This window comes from Schistocerca piceifrons, chromosome 3 (assembly GCF_021461385.2).
Source record: "Schistocerca piceifrons isolate TAMUIC-IGC-003096 chromosome 3, iqSchPice1.1, whole genome shotgun sequence".
Classification (NCBI taxonomy): domain Eukaryota; kingdom Metazoa; phylum Arthropoda; class Insecta; order Orthoptera; family Acrididae; genus Schistocerca; species Schistocerca piceifrons.
The window spans coordinates 291166185-291190003 of NC_060140.1; the positions used below are offsets into that span (position 1 = coordinate 291166185).

The 23819-nt window shown below is 41.0% G+C and overlaps 1 protein-coding gene across 6 annotated transcripts in view; it reads right to left on the reverse strand.

Annotated features, from left to right (window-relative positions):
* Nucleotides 1-10490: 10490 nt before the first annotated feature.
* The window catches only part of LOC124788188 (DNA ligase 3), a 637556-nt gene continuing 624227 nt past the window's right edge, over nucleotides 10491-23819 (reverse strand). For all 6 annotated transcript variants that reach the window (XM_047255354.1, XM_047255349.1, XM_047255352.1 and 3 more), the window contains one exon: nucleotides 10491-11042. In XM_047255354.1, the coding sequence (XP_047111310.1) occupies nucleotides 11028-11042 (15 nt within the window). In that variant the 3' untranslated portion in view covers nucleotides 10491-11027. The remainder of the gene's footprint in view (nucleotides 11043-23819) is intronic.

Here is a 23819-nt window from a genome sequence, read left to right on the forward strand (position 1 = left end):
ATTTCATTTCGGTTTCGCTTCACCTTTTTGTTAGGCGTCAAACAAAATTAGCAACTGTATATGCATTTTCAATCACCACGACCGGTTTCCGCCACCAGTCCGATTTTCACGAGGTTCTTATTCTAGTATCTTTTGCGTATTGTCTGTGAATTCCCACTAGAGTCGAATACGGCCTTGGTGACCGAAACAGGTCATGGTGATCAAAATACTAGGGTTATTCGGAAAGTAAGGAACTATCTGTCACGAAATGGAAAATATAGTGCGTTGGGCACTGTGTGTAGTACGCCCGTCGATCACATCATGTCGCCCTTTTCAGTTCTGAGCTCACAGTGAGAACGTAAAGATGGCTAAAAAATTAGCGTCTCCCACCAAGCATGAGGGCCTGGCAAAAGATTTCGCCTGAAGCTATGCAATCCACATAACATAACTGTCATGCGGTTCGATATACACGGAAATTCTCGGCCGCACTCTGCAGGGGCAATGAAGACACTCCTGCAGCGTTTTCGATGGGAAACCAAGCAATACAGGCCGTAATCGGCTTCCTCTGAGGTTCATCTGTGCTCAAATGAACCGCTGGCTATGAAGACAATATTTTGACACAGACAATTATCTGCAGTCCAGAGTAGAAAATTGTCGAAAAGCCCTGGCGGCTGTCTTCTATAACGAGGGAATTGAAAAGTTGGTACAACGCTACGACAGATATCTAAATTTGAGCGGCGGCTGTGTAGAGAAGTAGCTGGAAGGTGTAGCTAACCGTTGCAAATAAAACGGTTTTGATTTTCACTGAGGTTTCCATTTCGTGACCTATCGTTCCTTACTTTCCGAACAGCCCTCATAAAAGTGCAACTTGTGCTGTAATTTGATTTCAGTCGTGTTACTTTTAAGAATTCCATGTCTTCCACACTGATAAGACTAGTAAAACATTTAAGTTGAATTCATGTGCTGTATGGAAATATTGAGGTCCTTAAGTAAGTCTGCGCTGAGAAAGGAAGAACTTTTCATTCTGCCGACAAATAAAGAGCGGGCAATGCTTGGGTAGAGCGGTTTTAAGCAAAATTTTGTTGGCGTACTCCGGAAAAGGGGGGAAGAAGCATGCCGGTACTTTTAGAAATCGGCAGTGTTCGCTGAGGGTGTTACTTTTGAACTGTTCGTTGAATACGCAGTTTGTGCCTAGAATTCAAGTTTGTGGTAGTTAAATGGGATCAATTAGCTGCAAATTATATAACTTTATACAGAAATAGTTAAATAGTGGATAAGTTAGCTAATCAGACAGCCGGCCGGAGTGGCCGAGCGGTTCTAGGCACTACAGTCTGGAACCGCGCGACTGCTGCGGTTGCAGGTTCGAATCCTGCCTCGGGCATGGATGTGTGTGATGTCCTTAGGTTAGTTAGGTTTAAGTAGTTCTAAGTTCTAGGGGACTGATGACCTCAGCAGTTAAGTCCCATAGTGCTCAGAGCCATTTGAACCATTTGAGCTAATCAGACAACGTTATTACGGTAATTTTATGGAGAGCGATCATCAAAATTCGTCCACTGATTGCCAATGTTTTGTCGTTTGACGATTTATATTCCCGCACTGGTCTTAAGAGATTTGAACAAAAATGAAAACTGATATTTAACGTAACTGTTACTTGTCAAGAAGTTCAGTAGCTTAGTTCTGCTACTTGTATTGAAGCTAAGCAACATTACAGACGTTTACAGTACGATTAAACAACATGGTGTTAATTATTGCTTCACACGAATAACGATAGTTCCCCCTCCCCCTTCCAAATATATTGTGTTTTGCTTTATACAGAAAATCAAGGTAAAAAACTTGAATCAGATAAAATAATTGTTATAAATAGTAGAAGGGACCTAACATAAAACTGCCGTTCGTCCTGTAAAAAGCGGGACAGTCCCTGCTTTATTTTATTTTGTGCCCGCGTCCTTAGAATTTTTGCTGGGACGCGAATCGATCTCGTGTCTTATTGACATCGACTTCCTGAATTAAAAACCGAACTATTTTTGCCTTCTCGTGACGTGGAAATGCTGGATCGGGGCTTATCTCACTTATTGTTGTCATTGTTACCAAGTTCTGTGAAAATGAAGACAGACGAAGTTTGCTTAGTCTAGCGTTGGCAGTTAATGTAGTGTGTTGTTCTCTGAGTGAGCTAAGCCGTTGTGCGTACACGCAAATGCACCATTGCTTCAAACTTAAAGGAAAAACATCCTTTCATCGAAGAGACAAAGTTTAGTTACGAAGTTCAGAGTAAAATTTGCAATGCCACATTTTCGATTGCACATGATGATGAACAGAATATTTTCAAAATGAAAAGAATCAAACAAACATAAGCCGGCTTCTGCTGCTGTTGTTGCAACAACTTCAAAATAAATTATTTCTTAACCAAAACAATGGCAGAGTTTGTTTCACACATCCTAATAAATTCTGCTTATGAAATATGTACTTAAAAATGTCTTGCCAGCATAAACATGCTTTATTAAAGGTGTACTATGAAATCACATCCTTGATATTCAGAATTACAGAGCGTTTAGATTAATAATAGATAATAATGTTGGTGAGGGTTGGCCCGGTACTTCGCCGTAATCGCTGTAAGACATTTCATTAAAGAATGAAGGCTTTCACGACCGGACGTCATGGTTCCCGGTTAGTTTTCCAGGTTGTATGTCCATGGTTCAAGAAAGTTTTCGGTTCCTGACGTTTCATCCAGAGCTGCGCTGGACACAGGAGGTGCTCCCAGAAGACTCACCAGCAGCCATTTAATTAAAATGATCATGCAATGATCAAGCAATGATATTTCGTGGAAGATATACGGATTCTCCGCTGCCTAGAACCTATGATTCTGTGAGTTGATATAATTAATCATGTGAAACCAGGCTTCATCAGACATAAAAAAAACAGATCGACGTCCACGCCATTCATTGATTATCTCAGATGCTCCTCAGGCGCTGAGGAGCATCTCCTAGTTGTAATGCATCAACAGCAGACGCTCGGTAAAGATGCATGTGCAGACCTAGGTGGAGTATTCGTCCGCATGATCGGCGTGATGTGCCGGTCTCTTGCGACAGGCGTCGGGTTTATTTCCTAAAACGTTGAAGCATTTTCTGGTGAACAGCAGACACATTTTCTGGTGTGCGGGGAGCGTTTCGCAATGTTTTTTGACTCGTTCTAAACGGACCTTGTCTGACGTCATTTTCGAACTAAGCGTTGTACGCCACTCTTTGCTGGCACTTTGACACCATTAAACTTCTCAGCAAACAGCTGATGACACCGCTTCCACAACTTTGTTGTCACCAATACCCGCTGCTTCACTGAGAATGCCATCGTCCCCTCTGTTCTGCTCCACTGACACTGACACAACCCGCACTACTCTCTGGACCTATGTTTATCACATGGCAGGCGTACACATCACGAGGTGTGGTTTTATGCATACACTCATGTCCAATCGTATCACTCGTCCGGGCCAATTATGAAAGATCAGGTCGCTTACTGTTTCATCAACAACTCATCTTGGTAATCTCAGCAGGAGCACGGCCTGCCCTGAAATAGCGTATAACGTTGCTCAGCTGAGACACGTAGCTGATTACACGTGTCAACAGGGCGCATGGAACTAATTGTCTCGTCACTGCAAAGAGCGCTCCTGTTATTAGGTCTAGCTGTAACTACTAATTTAAGAAAAAAATCTGGAGTAAAATATTCATTCTGTGTTATTACTTTGAATACACAAATTTTGCTACCAATTCCGCCCTAAAAAATAGTTCCAGAAATGAAAGTACGAAAACAATCACAGTCTACACTAGTCTTTCCACACAGAAAGGCTCAATTCTCACTAAACGTTTCGAAATTTATGTAATTGTCATCCACGACTACTCACAACCATTTACGAATTAATCTAAAGACGAAAGCGTGAAATCTTCTCTCAGTACCAAAGTGCTCGAAAGATATTTTCTCTAATTGACCGAGCAAAACGGTAGCCAGTCAGCGTCCTATTTCAACTCATTCCCTTGACTTCTCCCTTTTGGCCAATGCCAGTTCCGAAATCAATTTACACAAAGAGCCAAATTAATAAATTCCAAATACAAAACAAATGAAAGCAAGCCCATCTTTACTCTTCTGAAGGAACACAACGTCACTAAAGTAAAGTACAGGCTACTTCACAGTCATCATTTCCCGCATGTGTGCGGCTCACGGGAAGGCTGTGCAATCTGATTGTCACATTCGCTCACAGTTAGCTTTTAACAACACCGACAACTCATGCTTTACACACATGCCGCATCCACGCACTCATTCACTCAGACAATACAGCAAGTGCAAATAATGTCATCCAACAAACGAAATAAAACCGGCAAACGAAATAATACGAAATAACGTTTATTTTATATTCTTAAGCAAAATGCACGACGTTCCTCATACTTCATAAACGGTTTCAGATAACAAAAGGAAATTTCGGCAAATGATAGCACGCAAAGAGGAGAGTATACTGCCACATGATTATTTTTCAAGACATTACATACTATATTAATCCACTAACTACACACTTTTTCGATGAAAGAACGTAGGTTTTAAGAGCCATCGATAGCTGTTGAAATGAGAAACATTGTGGTTTTTGGAACACCATAACTGAAGACATTAAACCTTTGTTTTTAACCTTAGTTCCTCATTTAATAAATCACAGTTTCCAAAGTTTCTCGCAATCTATCTGCGCATCTACTGGCTACGGTATTTTGCTTGGCTAAAAAATGGTTCAAATGGGTTTGAGCACTATGGGACTTAACTTCTGAGGTCATCAGTCTCCTAGAACTTAGAACTACTTCAACCTAACTAACCTAAGGACATCGCACACATCCATGCCCGAGGCAGGATTCGTACCTGCGACCGTAGCGGTCAGGCGGTTCCAGACTGTAGCGCCTAGAACCGCTCGGCCACTCCGGCCGGTGGTATTTTGCTTGGACTCTACTCGTCTTCCGTTTCTGTTTACGTGACGACGAACGTCTTCTTCAAAAACGTGAGTGCGGCGCATCCATGGAGCATCACAGCCAACCCTCCTAGTGGCAGTCGTACCAGTCTACCAGTTTCTCGCTGCCGTCAAGTCGGGAAAAAGTGGTATTTCAGGTCATAATTGCGACCAGGACTGTTGATGAGGTCCTTTTTCAGTTTGTCTGCCTACTGTGAAGTGCGAGATTTTTAACTGATCAAATTTTCAAAGTTATTTCATATCCAAATGGTACATTTCTGGTTTCCTCGCCTACAGCCTCTAGAAGCCCATAATAGGAATTGTACCTTTAGAAGCGTGTAACAGAAACTGTGAAACACCCTGTATATTACTTATGTCTTTGCACTTTCCTCTTCTTTTTTTTTCTCTCTTAATACTGGTTTGGCATCTGAACTCTTTGATGTTCATACAATTGCTTCTCTTTCTCCACAGGTATCTTTTAATTTTCCTGTGGGCAGTATCTAGCTTTTCTATAGTCATGAATGCTTCTACACCCTTTTATCTGTCATCTGCCTTTTCCCTACTCCATTCGCAGTATTTTTATATTGTCTCCTTTCCTCAGCTAAATTCAATGTATCATGTGTTCTCCAAGGATTTCTGCTAGGCCATGTCTGTTTCTCTATTTGACCTTTTGCTTCTTTCAATATTTTATCTCTCATAGATATTCGGTTCGTCTTCTTTCGGATTTCTTTCTCCTTTTTCAGTCAATAGTTGCCTAATGCCTCCTATGACACTCAACAAGCCTTGTTTTTTTTCCACTTTATAAGGTACCTTCTCTATATCTTACCTCTCTACAATGTCTTCAGTTTTAATCTGCGTTCATGATCAATCAATTATAGACAGAGTCTACATCTGCAATTGGATATGTTTTGCAGTTTACAGTCTGATTTCGAAATCTCTGTTTTGCCATTACATAATCTATCTGTAGCAGTGTTAAAATTGTTGCTGTTAAAATCCTAGGTATCCATCGTACGTCAAAACGTCAGCAGGGTACATAGGAAAACGGGTACTAGTCTTTCTCTCTCTCTCTCTCTATGTGTGTGTGTGTGTGTGTGTGTGTGTGTGTGTGTGTGTGTGTGTGTGTGTGTGTGTGTGTGTGTGTGTGTAGTGTCAGTATGTCACTAAGGGTGGGAAAAACCGACCGTTTAAAACCGATACCGGTATTTTAGTTCGGAACAAACGGTATTTTTCGGTATGTCTTTGGTACCTGTTACGAATGTTCCTGTTGCCTTGTTTCTTGGCTTAAGGTACGCGTGTATGTGAGGTGTGCAAAACATTCTCCCACCCCGTCTATACTATATACGGTAGTTCCTCGCTGTCGTTGCCGCACATAAGTTTTATTGCAAAATGGCATCAACCTTAGTGCGGAAACATTTTTACGAAATGATGTTGCAATGAAGCAGAACGCTTCAATTTAGACCTGAGTTTCTCCCGGCGTATATAATGTTCAAATAAATTACGGGAATGCAGCGGGGTGATGTCGTCGACAACCGCCGTTACCCTACCATTTTTATGCCTTGAAAATGGCACGGTGTGCTCCTATCGAAATATCGGTGGTTGTCGGCGACGTAACCCCGCCGCATTCCCGTAACTTATTTGAACAACGCCACTTCAGCGAAATAATAAAACAGGACGGAAATTACGGTAACGGGAATAAATCAATAACTTAATAATTTATTAATAGTACACAATAAAAACAGAAAATAGCTGATCTGCTGTTTGTATCTACATAATATGCCTTATTCCCGTAACTTATTTGAACAACGCCATTTCAGTGAAATAATAAAACAGGACGGAAATTACGGTAACGGGAATAAATCAATAACTTAATAATTTATTAATAGTACACAATAAAAACAGAAAATAGCTGATCTGCTGTTTGTATCTACATAATATGCCTTATTCTGCTTCTAGCCCTTAAAAACCGTCGAATTAACACGAAAACCACAATTTTCACTCTTTAGCACTGACTAATCGTATGTCCAAATAGTGGCATTATCATCGGGGATAGTTTCAAAAATTTGGAACCAATAGGAGACTACTTGTAATTTTTTGTAGTACTCAATCAATTACCAATTTTCGAGAAAAGCAGTGAACGAACGGTGGATAGAATATGTTTTCCATTATTTGCCTCTTTATATTAATATTTTGAGTCTATGTATTTTGAAACTGAGTGTGTCACAATTGTTCATTCTTTGTTCGATTTCTACTTTTATTGCAGAAAATAACAGGAATAAAAATAACCGGAAATAAATTATTTCATAAGCCGGTTATTTCGAGAGGTTTTAACAATGAGGTTAAACTGACGCAGAAAAAGGCCGATGTAACCGAAAACCAGTTGTTTCAGCGATGATCGCCATTCCTGTATCTGACAAGAATGCCCATGATCTGTGCGCTAGGAAGCAGGGAATTGGAAACCAGCCCTTCTCATCGCCCCTTCTCACTCGGCGGCAGACTGAAGTAACTCGTCATATTTCTGTTGCACATGCATTGACACTATTCATTGTCATTTTCCAATCAATTCTTCCTTCTCTCAAAGTAGTTAACACGCATATGGATGACGCTGATGATAAGAATGCAGTTTTTGCAGTGGTTGAATGCTAGAAAGAATACGAAAGTTAAACCCCAGCATCAACTCAGTTACATTCAAAATGAGGCACCAGAAAATAAACCTGCAGTGACTTTATCGGATTTGGAAAAGGAAAGGGAAAAATGTGAATATGTGCATACCTATACGTGCCTAAATAATATGTTTATCGTTACTTGGAGGATCGCATAATGTGTCAGTGGGAAACCTGGTTCGCCATTCTTGCGAAGTATAGCCGAAGACACAAAATTATTTAAAATGTACTCGATTTTAGTTAAGGTTTCATGTTTTTGAGTACACACTTCGCTGTTATAGGTGGAAAGTTGCTGTAGCAAATGAACATGGATCGAAGACCCATTAAATCCAAAGTCTTGTCATTATAAGTACCTCCTTTCCCACACAATGTACAAAATTTGAGATTTTTCTTGAGTTCATCCCAGACAGCGCAAAGAAAGTTAAAATTTTAGGCACGTCTGAGATTCCAGACATCTGGTAGCCGTTGAATAAATGTTTCAAGGAGTTTTTACTACGTCAAATTTGTATTCTGAATACAAACTAACTGAACATAAATTTGACGAGGCAAGAGCTCCGTGGAGCTCTTATTCAAGACTGACGATGCGAAAACATACGTTATCAAAGCTAGTAACGCTACTCATACGGTATACACAACTGACATGAGAATTTCTCGTTTCAAAGCATGCATCTAACGATAATTTGTTCGCAATGACACAATAAAGCAAATTCAGTTCAAGCTTATGTTGAAAATGAAAGGACAACGTTAACCAACTTGCGACATTTTCAGTACGTGGTAAAAAAAAACTTGAACGCGATATTACATCATCATCGTCATCAACACAAGCTTTTTTTACACATATTGTCTTCTTTGTTTTTGGCCTCTTTTTTCCCTAGTGGCACATATACAATTTGTATAAGTTAATTGTCGTACAAGATTAGCCGAGCGGTCTGAGGCGCTGCAGTCGTGGACTGTATGGCTGATCCCGGCGGAGATTCGAGTCCTCCCTCGGGCATGGGTATGTGTGTGTGTTTGTCCTTAGGATAATTTAGGTTAAATAGTGTGTAAGCTGAGGGACTGATGACCTTAGCAGTTAAGTCCCATAGATTTCACACACATCTGAACATTTTATAAGTTAATTGCTGTCTTTAGTGACTGTAATAAAAAGTCTTATTAAAAAACAAAGACGAACGCCTCCCGCAATAGCAAAACATAACACGCAAAATGGTGAGAGGACAGTGATAGTTCCCAACACAGAACTGTGAATGTGTCAAGTGCAGTGAAAGCTCTGTGTGAAAATGCAAATACTCAGTACGTGAAAGACGAAGAAGAATGTAATAAACAAAAAAAACGCAACGAAAAGAATAGATACTGTTTATAGTAGTAAGTAAAATATTAAATCTGTTAATCATCAAAGCAAACAGAGTTGTAAGAGAAAAATGTCATATTGTCACAGTGACTACTGAAGTTGCATAAGCCGGCCGGTGTGGCCGTGCGGTTAAAGGCGCTTCAGTCTGGAACCGTGTGACCGCTACGGTCGCAGGTTTGAATCCTGCCTCGGGCATGGATGTGTGTGACGTCCTTAGGTTAGTTAGGTTTAATTAGTTCTAAGTTCTAGGCGACTGATGACCTCAGAAGTTGAGTCGCATAGTGCTCAGAGCCATTTTTTTGTTTTGTTTTTTGAAGTTGCATAAAAATAAAGCGAAACGCGCCTGGTCGTAATAACACTTTTATTACAGTTGCTAAAGACGGCAATTAGCCAGTAAACAAGATCTTTATATCTCGTTCCAGTGCACACAGTGAAGAAACAAGGCGCCACAGATGTGACAGCAACGTGTGAAGTCGAACTGAGGCCTCACCCTTCATACTCGTCCGATAAATCGTGCTGTCTGTAGGGGCTTTTAAGCATCAATCCCCAACACCTGGGTATTTGGCATACTTCGACTCGTGACACCAGCTGAAACGTGTGTACAAACAGTTCACAAAGGATGAAAATTTATTTCCAGATTTCACTGAATACAATTTAGTAATGATTCAAGATACGGCGAATGTTGATTTCTGCAAGCTGTAAAAATATATACCACTCTATTTCCAACTGCAACGATTTTGTAATGTAAACTGAAGTCTGTGTATCAACGGAAGAGCTTATTCGGTGCTACTGTAACCAGAGGCATTCTGTAGGGTGCGTGTGGTGGTATATAGGGCAAGGTTACGAGGAGAAGGACGAGTAGAGTCCTCGAGATCTCCAACAGGAAGCCAGAGTGTTCTATACTGGAGAAACGCGGTGTATGATTAACTTTTAAGTGACTGCAATTACATGATTTATAATAGATCTGAAGAATAACGCGTGTAACACGAAGAATGATGATGGCGGTTTTAAGAAAACTAGACATCTACCGTCATCAGTCTTTTATTGATCCCCCAGGACGGTACCTGCGAATCCCATCTGGCTGCGTCTAGAGTGTATATCATTTGCAAGTGTGAGATTCTTTTCTAAATGTTTGCCTAGAAGTATCTCAGGGCGGAACGTGAGAACCAACCCGGTATTTACATAGTGGGATGAGAAAAATCAGTCGAAAAACACCAGCCCTATCATTAACCCGCGAGGCGGGTTCCGTGCGCGTCAGGTTCTCCTCACGGTGTCCCGAAAAGCGGCAGGTTACCATGCATCGCTAAGTGGGTGGTGACATAGGATGGGTTCGCTAATTTTACAAGTATGCAATCTTCTTTTCCTGTGCTTGGATCAAGATTAAAGGCGTCTCTTTCAGATTCGTTATTCAGGATTGAGAGGCTCACTATTTAAGAGACTCAATGTATTTAATGTTCTTTCCAAAATTTTGACGTTCTTAGACTGGGATATGTATAAAGGTTATGAACAAAAAAACGCAAAATGTGATAACATTAATTATTTTTCTTTTATTTTCTTGTTGCTGACAGTTCACAAATACCATGAATTGAATATTTCACTATTCCCGACAAACAAGCAAGAAACTCCCGAATAATTAACAACAATTTCGTACACTGTTGATAAAATATTTGCATATGTTCACAAGACTAATATATACTTCTGCACTCCCAGGTATGATACAGGACAAAATTACGAAATACACGAGTTCAGCATCATACTGCCTTGTAGTTAAATATTTAATGTACTACATTTTGCAAGGACTCTTCCTAACTAAGCCTTCCCCATTAGCCAGATTCCCAAAACGGTCGTGCATAATGTATTGTACGATAAGCAACTGCAAGTTTCCACACCAAGTTTTACCCTGATAATTGTAGGAGTCGCATAATGCTGGTTTTCGCCCTCGTACACTCAGGTACGAAAATGCAAAATATTTCCTCTTTATTCAGGAAATTTGCCGCCGGATGTACATGGCAGAGAACTCGTTCTGATATACAGATGCGATGTCGCTATCCACTGTTGAGATTCCAGACTATACCCGTTGTAACTGAAACAGAATAAAACAGCAAATTCAATCAGATAGAATTTATCTCATCATATATTCATCTATTCATATCAGGACAACATAATTAAAAAAATTATGCACGAACTTGTTTTTCTTTCATATTGTAGATTAGTAATTGACAGAATTTTGGCGTAATGATACGATCTGCCCTGAGCAACATGGTATAAACTGTTTTTTCGGTGATACCTTAGAATCATCGAGGGTTTTCTCATTTTCTTATTTATTTAACCTGTTCTGATTAGGACCATCGGGCCCTCGCACAACAGACCAGGGTTTCAAACATACGGTACTTTTTTTACATCATAGTTTTCATAGAAATAACAATTTTAATGTGATAAATGGTATTAAAATGATTCGAGTATCTGAAGTGCCAACGTGAGTAAATTATGCTGACTATGAACTAACAAACCTAATACTGGTAGTACTTGTACAACGGCAACTGCTGCCACTAACAGTCGTAACAATAGTGATAATAATAATAATAAAAATCATAATAACAATGACAATAACAGTGACATAAATAACAATTCTTATTTTTTCCTCAGTAGATACGTCATTAACTGTCTTCTGAACCTGGAGATGCTGTTCAGTTCTCTGATGTAATGGGAGAAGTTAATCCAGAGTTGGCTTATTACTACTGGGGAGGACTTCCATGAAGTGGCGGAACGATAAATTGGGACAGAAAGAATTTTGCTCCAATTGGAACGGGTGTCTCTGCCTTGTTGTCCAGATGACAACGTTAAGGTCGAGAAGAGTTATGAGGGACAGTGTTGGTTGATAATACAGTAGAGAAGACAGAGGTAATGAAAATCTCTGCATTTGTCCCCAAAGAGTAGAACATCACAAGTATCACGAACACAGGTGTTCATAACCAGTTCCACGTGAGCTTTCCTGGGAAAGATCTTGTAGGACAACATCGCTGTAATCAATAATTGGAAGTACAGGTTTTTGTACAAGTTTTTTTCAGGTCAATAGGGAATAGCTCTTTATAGTTTTGTAAGGCATAGAGAGACACTGATGTGTACTTGCACATTGTAGTTAAGTGCTCAGTCCAATTTATATTTCCACCTGTTATTACTCCTACACTCTTTGCTGGATGGTAGAAATTGATATTTATCCCATTTAGCTTTAGAGATGGTAGGGATTCTCCCTATATTCTGTGCCCATTTTGATAGTGCATACAGGTCGATATTGAGATTCTCGACAGCTGTCATCTAGTTTACTTGTTTTTCACTTAGATACAACTGGTAGTCATCGGTGTACATGTTGTATTTGCACCAGGACAAAACTGATGACACATCTTTTACGTACAATGAAAAGAGTATAAGACCTAATACTGAACCCTCGGTGACACCTGATGTTACCCGCCCCCAATGTGACTTTTTTATTTTTTTTATTTATTGTTCCGTGGGACCAAATTAAGTAGAAGTCTCCATGGTCATGGAACGAGTCAATACATGAAATTATAACATGATATTAGAAACAGATAAAGTGCAATATAAAAAAACACATTCAGGTGACAAGTCGTAAGTTTAAATAAAGAAAATCAACAATGTAACACTGGAATTTGCTTAATTTTTTAGCTCTTCCAGGAGCTCCTCGACAGAATAGAAGCAGTGAGCCACGAGGAAACTCTTCAGTTTAGACTTAAAAGAGTTTGGGATACTGCTGAGATTTTTGAGTTCTTGTGGTAGCTTATTGAAAATGGATGTAGCAGAATACTGCACTCCTTTCTGCACAAGAGTCAAGGAAGTGCATTCCACATGCAGATTTGATTTCTGCCTGGTATTAACTGAGTGAAAGCTGCTAATTCTTGGGAATAGGCTAATACTGCTAACAACAAACGACATTAAAGAAAATATATACTGTGAGGGCAATGTCAGAATTCCCAGACTATTGAACAGGGGTCGACAAGAGGTTCTCAAACTTACACCACATATACTGTTCTAATGGTAAATAAAGCAGCATTTAGTTTCTGAACAAGAGCCTGGACATGGGCTTTCCACAACAGCTTACTGTCTATCCGAACGCCTAGGAACTTGAACTGTTCCGTCTCGCTTATAATATGCCCATTCTGTCTGATCAAAATATCGGTTCTTGTTGAATTGTGAGTTAGAAACTGTAAAAACAGAGTCTTACTGTGATTTAGCATCAAATTATTTTCCACAAGCCACGAGCTTATTTCATGAACTAAATTATTTGTTACTGTTTCAATGTTACACACAAGACCCTCCACTATCAAGCTGGTGTCATCAGCAAACAGAAATATTTTTAAATCACCTGTAATACTAGAAGGCATATCATTTATATAAATAACAAACAGCAGTGGCCCCAGCACCGACCCTTGGGGAACGCCCCATTGGGACTGAACATCACTACCACTCTCAATATTGCGGAGAATTACCTTCTGCTTTCTGTTCTTAAAGTAAGAAGCGAACTAATTGTAAGCTACTCCCCTTACTCCATAATGGTTCAACTTCTGCAGTAATATTTTGTGGTCAACACAAAGCCTTCCTTAAACCAAAGAAAACACCTAGCGTTCGCAACCTTTTATTTAATCTGTCCAAAACCTCACAGAGAAAAGAGAATATAGCATTTTCAGTTGTTAAACCATTTCTAAGACCAAACTGAACATTTGACAGCAAATTATGTGAATTTAAATGCTCCAGTAACCTTGTATACACAACCTTCTCGATAACTTTAGCAAACACCAATGGCATAGAAATAGGTCTAACACTGTCAACATTATCAATGTCTCCCCTTTTATAAAGTGGCTTCACTACCGAGTACTTTAATCGGTCAGGAAAACGACCACTCCTAAAGGAAAAGTTACAGATATGGCTAAGTACTGGGCTAACATACATAGAACAATACTTCAGTATTCTGCTAGATACCCCGTCATCTCCATGAGAGTTCTTGGTCTTTTGTGATTCAATTATTAACTCAATCTCCCTCTTGTCAGTATCATGGAGGAGCATTTCAGGTAACAGTCTCGGAACCCTTTTTTCTATGAGCGCTATATGATTCCCTGTTGGGACTAGGGTTCTATTTAGTTCACCTGCTATATTCAGAAAGTGATTATTAAATACTGTACATATATGCGACTTATCAGTAACACGGACATTCCCCTACGCACTGATTCTATATCCTCGACCTGTCTCTGCAGACCAGCCACTTCCTTTACGACTGACCATATGGTTTTAATTTTATCCTTAGACTTAGCTATTCTATCTGCATACCGCATACTTTTTGCCTTCCTAATAACATTTTTAAGCACCCTACAATACTGTTTGTAATGGGCTGCTGCATTTAGATTTTGACTTTCTAACGTTTTGATATAATTGCCACTTTGTTCTACAAGATATTCTTATCCCTCTAGTCAGCCACCCAGACTGCCTGTTTGTGCTAGTACCCTGTTTTGAACGTTCTAACGTAAAGCAACTTTCAAAGAGCATGAGAAAAGTCTTGAGAAAAGCATTATATTTATCGTCTACTGTATCAGCGCTATAAACATCTTGCCACTCTTGTTCCTTGATAAGGTTTACAAAGGTCTCTACAGCAACTGGATCAGCTTTCCTAAACAGCTGATGACTATATTTAACACGTGTTGCAGCACAAAAATCTTTTAGAGTTAAAATTTTGTGCATCATGATCTGAAAGGCCATTCACCTTTTTGCTAACAGAATGCCCTTCTAGTAATGAGGAATGAACAAAAATGTTGTCTATGGTTGTTCTATTGTTCCCTTGCACTCTCGTTGGAAAGAATACGGTTTGCATAAGATTATATGAATTAAAGAGGTCTACCAGCATCCTCTTCCTTGCACAATCACTTATACAATTAATATTGAAGTCACCACATATAACTAACTTTTTGTATTTCCTGAACCAAGAACCTCCTCTAGCTTTAGCAAAAATGCTGTGAAATCGGAGTCTGAAGATCTATAAATAACAACAGTTAGAAGTTTAGCTCCGTTAAATTTAACCACACCTGCACAACATTCAAACACCTTTTCAGTGCAGTACTTTGAAACGACAATTGACTCAAATGGGATGCCGTTTTCACATACATGGCTACTCCCCCACACCGCAAAGAGCTCCTCGAAAAGCTGCCAGCCAACCTGTATCCTGGTAAAGGAAGCCTCTGAATTGTCTCCTTATTTAAGAAGTGTTCAGATATACCAATAATGTCAGAGTCAACATCTATAAGCAGTTCACTATCTTTATCTCTAATACCTTGTATATTTTGATGAAATATACTAATTCCCTCATTACTCGGATACCTAAGCTTTGTCAAAAGAGGTTCCTTTGTTAGAGAGACTTCCCTTAAGCAGGAATACCTATCAGCTGACTTCAATCTAAAAAAGGAGCAGCTCTAACACCCACTACTGCTGGAATTTTCCAATGAGTGATCTCACCAACCCCATCTATGCTGTCACCTATAAGCTTTCCCAACCTCCCCTTCCCATACCTGTTGAGGTGCAGGCCATGTCTAGTGAAACCCGTCCTGCTGATAGACTCCACCGACACCACTGAAATGTGACCCATGCTTTCTGTCATCAGCGCACCCCCAAGTCTCATGTTATTACGCCTGACGGCTGTATTAAGATGAGGCCGATCGGTGACGCTGAAACAGTTCCACGAAATGCACATTCGTGTTGCCAGTCTGAGTGGCTATCTTTTCCAGATCACCGTCTATGTTATAGTCCCCATCCCTATCAATACTATTACCAGCCCCACCTACAATCACTACCTGATCCTCTTTAGTAAAATCCCTACATAACCCCCCTATGTTAAGAGTCACATGAGCCAATCCTGCATTAGGCTTCACAGTGCTGGTGACCTGGTACTAATTCCCCAGCACTTCCTGCAACTGCTGGCCTACACCTCTGCCATGAGAACTACCTAACAGCAGAACCTTCTTCTTCCTCTTCGACTTTGCAACTGTTCTAGCCACCGTAACTACTGAGGTCTGCTGCATACTTCCTACATCTACAGCTACTAGAGATTACTCTCCACTAGACTCTGACAGTTGGTCATATCTATTGCAAACACCAATAGTAAAACTATCTGAAAATCTTCTTCTCCTAGCAAATCTCTTGCCAACAGCCAGCTCCCATTCCCCAACCTCCTTCTCCCTCCTCATCCTATCTAGCTCCTCCTGTGCGTTTTTCAACTGCACCTGAATGGCACAGATCTTACGCTCCTGCTCTTCTATCAACTTACTCTTGCTACATAACCTGCAGTTCCAGGAGAGGATCTCACCAGAATGCCCACTGGCTTCCCCACTGCATTCCCCCCAGTGAAAATACTTCGAACAAGTCTCACACCGCAATCCACTACTCACGAACCTACGGCAAAGCCCACACTTCTCACTCATGGTAAAATTTTACTTTTTCTAAGTTCCGCTACTACAATAAGAAGATGTTAAAAACCTGACTACAATAATCACAAACTTACTCTACAAGGGAAGTAACTACTATTATTAACAGTATTAATAAACAACAAATGTGAATATAACAAAACACTAATGCAGAAAGAGAATCAAACGTCTAATGACACAGTAACGAAGCTGAAAACAGTTCCCAAAAGGTTCTTCTGAAATTATTTCACCAGAAAACACCAAGAACGCCGGTTGAAGACTACTAAAGTTCCTAAATAAACCACTATACACAAACAATTAATTAGTACTTAACTTTCGATGCGCCGCTACAGCTGCAACTGGTCAGCGCGGAATGTAAACACAGGTAAGAGGTTACGTTGCTCGATACGAAACACACACAAATATCAGGTCACAACACAAGAAAGGCAGAGGTGAATGAAGAAACCACTAATACGTCACTTATATAGTAAATGTTATCACAAAAACCGTTAAAATATGTATCTGAAACCTAAAAATATATAAAAACTTAAAGAGCGATCTCACACGCAGTCACTCGCTTATGACGTCACACCAAAGAAGGTGTCATACATGACGCATTGCTGGCTAGACGTCAGGTATGAGCGAAACCATTGCACTGCACTCGGCGAGAAATTTAGGTTCCAAAGCTCTTGGTTTTGAGGCGCAAAATGACACGCTGAACACCAACAAAAGCAAAAGGAGGATAATGGTGTGTAGTCGAACAAATCAGGTGATGCTGAGGGAATTACATTAAGAAATGAGACACTAAAAGTAGTAGATGAGTTTTGCTATTTGGGAAGAAAAACAACTGTCGACTGTCGAAGTACGGAGGATATAAAATATAGACTGGCAATGGCAAGAAAATCATTTCTGAAGAAAAGAAATTTGTTAACTTCGAGTACAGATTTGAGTGTCAGGAAGCCCTTTCTGGAAGGATTTGTTTGGAGTGTAGCCATGTGTGGAATTGAAAAGAGACGACAAACAATTTAAACAAAAAAGAGAATAGAAGCTTTTGAAATGTGATGCAACAGAAGAATGCTGAAGCCTAGATGGGAAGATCATGTAACTAATGAGGAGGTACAGAATAGAATTGGGGAGAAGAGAAATGGTACAGCTTGACTAAAAGAAGGGATTAGTTGGTAGGACACATTCTGAGGCATCAGGGATAACCAATTTAGTACCGGAGGGAAGCATGGGGGTAAAAATCGTAGAGGGAGACCAAGAGATAAATACAGTAAGCAGAGTCAGAAGGATGGAGGTTGCAGCAGTTACTCGGAGATGAAGAGGCTTGCACAGGATAGAGTAGCATGGAGAGCTGCATCAAAGCAGTCTTTGGACTGAAGACCACAACAAGAACAACACGCAGCTATATTGGGTGAGTTTTCAATGTGAATGGCAATGTCGCCTGCAAGAAGTATAGATAATTTGCAGACGACAATTTCTCTTAGTTTTCTTTTTGTTTGGGTAACGGTTTAGTCAATAATTAACGTCAATATTTTCTGTTCGTAGAAACTAGCTTCGAACACCACCTGTGACATAAAGTGCAGCCGCATACAGGTGTCGGAACAAATACCCACGTGGAAGACTTCCTGTTTCGTGATCACAATAAGAGGTCTGCAAAAGGGCATTTTGCACGCTCGTCACTAGAGCGCACTGCGCTAGGGAATTGTGTGCCCCAGCTACTCCAGATTGATTTTTTTTCGCAGTTATTGGAGAACTTTTGCGGAAATGGAAAGCCTGGGGAAAATTTGGGAAAGAAATTTCGATTCCGGGGAATTGGGAAGTATTTTATCAGACTAGCCTTACCACTAATGTCATCTCTGACGTTTTAGTTCAAACACACATATTTAATTTCTAGATATTCAGTCGATATCACTCCCTCTCTTCAAATCAAACGATACAGCATTCCTTTTGTGGAAGATGTTAGGCTCTCCGCGATAGTAACGCTCCGTGACATCACAATGATGTGCACATGCTACGTTTCGACCGTTTGGGATGTCTATTGACTTTGTGGTCGTATCGAGTTCTGAGAAGACGCCATATGGTATTTCGTCGTTTTAGTTGAGGCCTGCCTTTGAAAGGTTTTATATTACAGCGTATGTCGTATGAGTATATGCTGTTTCAAACACTGAGGTTCTCTCGAAAACACTTCGGAATTGGTACAGTTTGTTGAAATTATATGTTAGGTAATGAGAGATGGGCCATTATGAGCAGTCACGAGGTGTAAGTAAAACACACAATTTCATGAGTTCACGGCAGCGTAGTGGAGCCAACCGTCTTACCGCAGTGGTAAACCGGTTCCCGTCAGGTCACCGAAGTTAGGCGCTGACGGGTTAGCTATCACTTGGGTGGATCACCGTTAGGATCTGCCGAGCGCTGTTGGCGACTAGAATGCACCCAGACCATCGGAGGCCAATTAAGGAGCTACTTGATTGAGAAGTAGTGGCTCTGGTCACGAAAACTGACAGCAGCCGGGAGAGCAGCATATTGGCCACATGCCCCTCCATATCCGCATCTAGTGATACGTATCGGCTGAGGATGACTCGGGGGCCGGTCGTTACCGTTGGGCCTTCCGAGGCATGTTCGGAGGAGCAGTAGTGTAGTGAACAGAGGTGTTGAGTTGTGAAGTGAGATATAGGTGGTGAGCCAGTGAAACAACTACATCTACATCCATACTCCGAAAACCACCTGACGGGGTGTGGCGGAGGGTACTTTGAGTACCTCTATCGGTTCCCCCTTCTAATCCAGTCTCGTATTGTTCGTGGAAAGAAAGATTGTCAGTATGCCTCCGTGTGGGCTATAATCTCTCTGATTTTATCCTCATGGTCTCTTTGCGAGATATACGTAGGAGGAAGCAATATACTGCTTGACTCCTCGGTGAAGGTATGTTCTCGAAACTTCAACAAAAGCCCGTACTGACTTACTGAGCGTCTCTCCTGCAGAGTCTTCCACTGGAGTTTATCTATCATCTCCGTAACGCTTTCGCGATTACTAAATGATCTTGTAACGAAGCGCGCTGCTCTCCGTTGGATCTTCTCTATCTCTTCTGTCAACCGTATCTGGTACGGGTCCTACACTGGTGAGCAACTTTCAAGCAGTGGGCGAACAAGTGTACTGTAACCTACTTCCTTTGTTTTCGGATTGCATTTCCTTAGGATTCTTTCAATGAATTTCAGTCTGGCATTTGCTTTACCGACGATCAACTTTATATGAACATTCCATTTTAAATCACTCCTAATGCGTACTCCCAGATAATTTATGGAATTAACTGCTTCCAGTTGTAGCTAAATGATAAGGGATCTTTCTTTCTATGTATTCGCAGCACATTACACTTGTCTACATTGAGATTCAATTGCCATTCCCTGCACCATGCGTCAATTCGCTGCAGATCCTCTTGTATTTCACTACAATTTTCCATTGTTACAACCTCTCGATATACCAAAGCATCATCCGCAAAAAGCCTCAGTGAACTTCCGATGTTATCAACAAGGTCATTTATGTGTATTGTGAATAGCAACGGTCCTACGACACTCCCCTGCGGCACACCTGAAATCACTCTTACTTCGGAAGACTTCTCTCCATTGAGAATGAGATCCTGTGTTATGCTATCTAGGAACTCTTCAATCCAATCACACAAATGGTCTGATAGTCCATAGCTCTTACTTTGTTCATTAAACGGCTGTGGAGAACTGTATCGAACGCCTTGCGGAAGTCAAGAAACACGGCATGTCTATGGCCCTCTGAGTCTCGTGGACGAATAGAACAATGAAGAAAGCAAATGGGGCGCCCGTCCAGCATGTTTTTTTTTATTTTTTATTTATGATGAGGCTATTGTTTCTAATTACAAATTGAAACTTTTTGTTTATGTAAATTTTGTGATAAATACAATTTTACAGCTCTGAACACAAAATACCATCTTCAAGACGCCAACACCAACTAATAATAGTTTAAAAGAATAGGTAGGTTAAGGTATTTGGGGAAAGGTTGCTGAAATAGTATCATTTTGAGGAACTTTTTTGTGTGCTACGGGGAATTTCAAAAACTCAGTCATAAAACGCTGGCGTGCACGAGTGTGAATGCTCGGTGGGTCAGGCTGTGGTCGACCGAGGCGCCGCGCCATGAGAGACCAGGGACCGCCCGGCCTGGCGCGCTACTTCAGTGACACCGTGTGTGTCTGTCTGCGGACTGGCGTCGCTTCTGTCATATTCGCTCCAGCTGATGGAACTACACTCACTTCAGTTTATCCTGTAGAGGCATATTGCTCCATTATAGCGCCTAATGGCGACAGCAATTTACACTGTAGGGGTATGTTGCTCCATGGTTGCGCCTAATGGTGACATCATTAAGATCTAAAAGAGGAAATAGCTCGTTTTATACAATAAAGAAAATTTGTAAACAGTGTAACTCTCAAATTTTGTAATGGTGTTAGGTCTCGGAATAAAAATTTACATTTTTTTATAACAAGATGTTCTTCATTGATTCAAATTTACATATATCAGTTTTACCACATAATAAATTAGAAATCTAACAGGACAAAGTTGTCTTCAAATTATTCTGTGTTAGCGTTGTAATTACTGTGAATTGTCCAAATTTCAGCTGCTCTTTCGAAACAAGTCCTTTTCGCATGTACAAGATAAGGTTCCATGCTGACTGGAATTTCTTTCGCTAGTTACATATGAGGCTGGAACACACAACATCGTAGGTTAGATAGACTGAGAAAGAGACTACTGCTTCCCTTCCACCTCACAAGCGGATCGTCGTCGGACTAGATTGAGTATGATGGGGCCCCACAGTCTAGTCACTCCGAAACCAGACACTTCATTTTTTTGGATTGTGAGTGCGGCTCCTCTCGGCAACCCTGTAGATAAATACCGGGTGGTCGTAATTAAACGGCAGCTACTCACAGAGGTCCAGTGTGGGTCGTAACTATCGCAACGTGGCGAAACTTGAAAGTTACTGTAATACGTTAAAGCGGAATCGATTTACGCTGAAAAAATTTGTTCCAATTTTGGCCACCAGGTGGAAATCTGCTGCTGTGAATGCAGAAAGGCCGGCCGGAGTGGCCGAGCGGTTCTAGGCGCTACAGTCTGGAACCGTGCGACCGCTACGGTCGCAGGTTCGAATCCTGCCTCGGGCATGGATGTGTGTGATGTCCTTAGGTTAGTTAGGTTTAAGTAGTTCTAAGTTCGAGGGGACTGATGACCACAGCAGTTAAGTCCCATAGTGCTTAGAGCCGTTTGAACCATTTTTGAATGCAGAAATACGCATAGAAATGTTTCCGTATGTGTTGAAAAAGGAAGGGTACGTGGCTAGAAAAGGGCAAACAATGAGGACGACATGATATTGATTTTATTATAAACCGCCGCTTACACAATTTGTTAAATTTGGGCACCGGACACGTCGACGCGATGCTGCATCCACAAAACAATGCGATAAACAGCTGCTCGCAGCAGTTCTGGTGGAATCTGAGCAACTTTTTCCGGTACAGTGGCTTCAGATCAGGTAGAGACTGAACTTGTCACATTCTAATAGATATCGCCAGAGCCAAAAGTCATATGGATTCAGATCTGGTCATCTTGCAGGCCATGCATCCGGAAAACCTCTGGAGATAGCACGTTCGTAGATGGTTACATTAAACAGATGTTTCACTGCCCGAACAACATGAGGTATTACCCAATCTTGCATGAAAAAGGTGCTTTCCAAACAGTTGCGCTCTTCCGAAGTAAGAGTCACACGCTGTACAAGGTCGTCTCGGTAACGTGCAGACGTCACGGTACACCTGACAGGCCCTCTGGATGTAACCTCTTCAAAGAAGAACTTACTGAGAATGAAGGTGCTTGCGAATCCACACCGTACAGGTATATACGACACGTGCAATGGCTCTTCGTACACAGCACGCGGTGTAACAGTACCTCAAATTCGGCCGTTCTGTGTATTCACTGTGCCCACTAAGAACGTTGCTACGCCCGGATCATGAAGTTTCAGTTGCTGCACTATCTGGATATTGTACGCGTACCTGCGTAAAGTGATCACAAAACTTTCTGTGCAGTTGACCATGGGATGGAAAAATCTCGTGACAATGCACGAGCACTAGAACAACCCGCGGCATGTGGTTCATGGTCAGTTGTAGCAATCTCATCAATAATTTCCACCAGCACAGGACGCGTTCCTCTCCCACGTGCCACACAAAACTAAACAGTGTTTTCGAATTTTATGAGCATCATCTTTAAACCATTTAATGACATTGGGCCTCTTCTCAGACTTTCCAGTCGGCGGTACTTTCTCAATGGCACTGTACTTGCTGCCATTTACCTAAACCAGTTGAACTAACAGAGCATGCGCTCTCTTCTCGGTAGCCATACTGTTCACTCACGTTATGACTTCTCAAATGACAGCGTGGATGTCATACCATCGTACAAACAGTGACAGCGCCAGATGCACGTGGTGGCCACAACTGGAACTAATCTGTTTTACAGCCTACACCGATTTCACATTAACGTATTAACATATTTCCCAAGTTTCGCTGCCATATGGTAATTACAGCCCACACTGGACCTCCCTGAATAGCTGCACTTTAATTATAAATACCCGGTAGTTACAGATATCATAGAAAACAGGGTAAGAAACTAGATAACTGAGATATCTCTGCCATGTTATAATTTCGTTCTAGTTTATCTACAACTGATACTTCATAACAAATTTGACTGACAGTCCCTTATCTATCAGAGAAGGACGCTATTTTTAATAATCAGAAGATCAGCCATTGAAATGTTTCTGTAGTGTACAACGTCCCAATTTCGGTTTACTCCTCTGTGAGACGGAGACAACGCTCGTTCAGCGCTCGTAGTATCTGCGTTGAATAGACGGTAATACGACAGTTGTACCAACGACATTGACACTAGAGTTTTGCAAATTAAGTATAATTTTCATTTACTAGACACACAGCGTGTATTAAACAATAAAACTGGGTCTATCGTAATGTAAACGTACCGGTACATCTATATCTTCAGGCACTGCGTTACAATGACTTTTCAGTTTGTAGACCAGTAACACGAGAAAATGAACTGTAGGACACTTCTCGCCTTCGAGCGCTTCTGTGGCATCTTTGAATGGCCCTGAACAGTCACGAGTTTATTTACAGGGTCGTTGCCGTAAACAGTACATTTCACAGAGGCACCCTTCTCGGCTAGTACCTCCATGGTTTTATAGTGCTGCCTACATGCAGATACTGCCTACAAGCACATAGTAGCATCCTAAGCAAGCTGTTCCACCTAGTCTCTATTTATTGTTTCAGTCTCCTCTGTATTGAATTCATATCACCAGTTTTATTCACAAAGTACCAGTATACAGTGTGTTTGGCA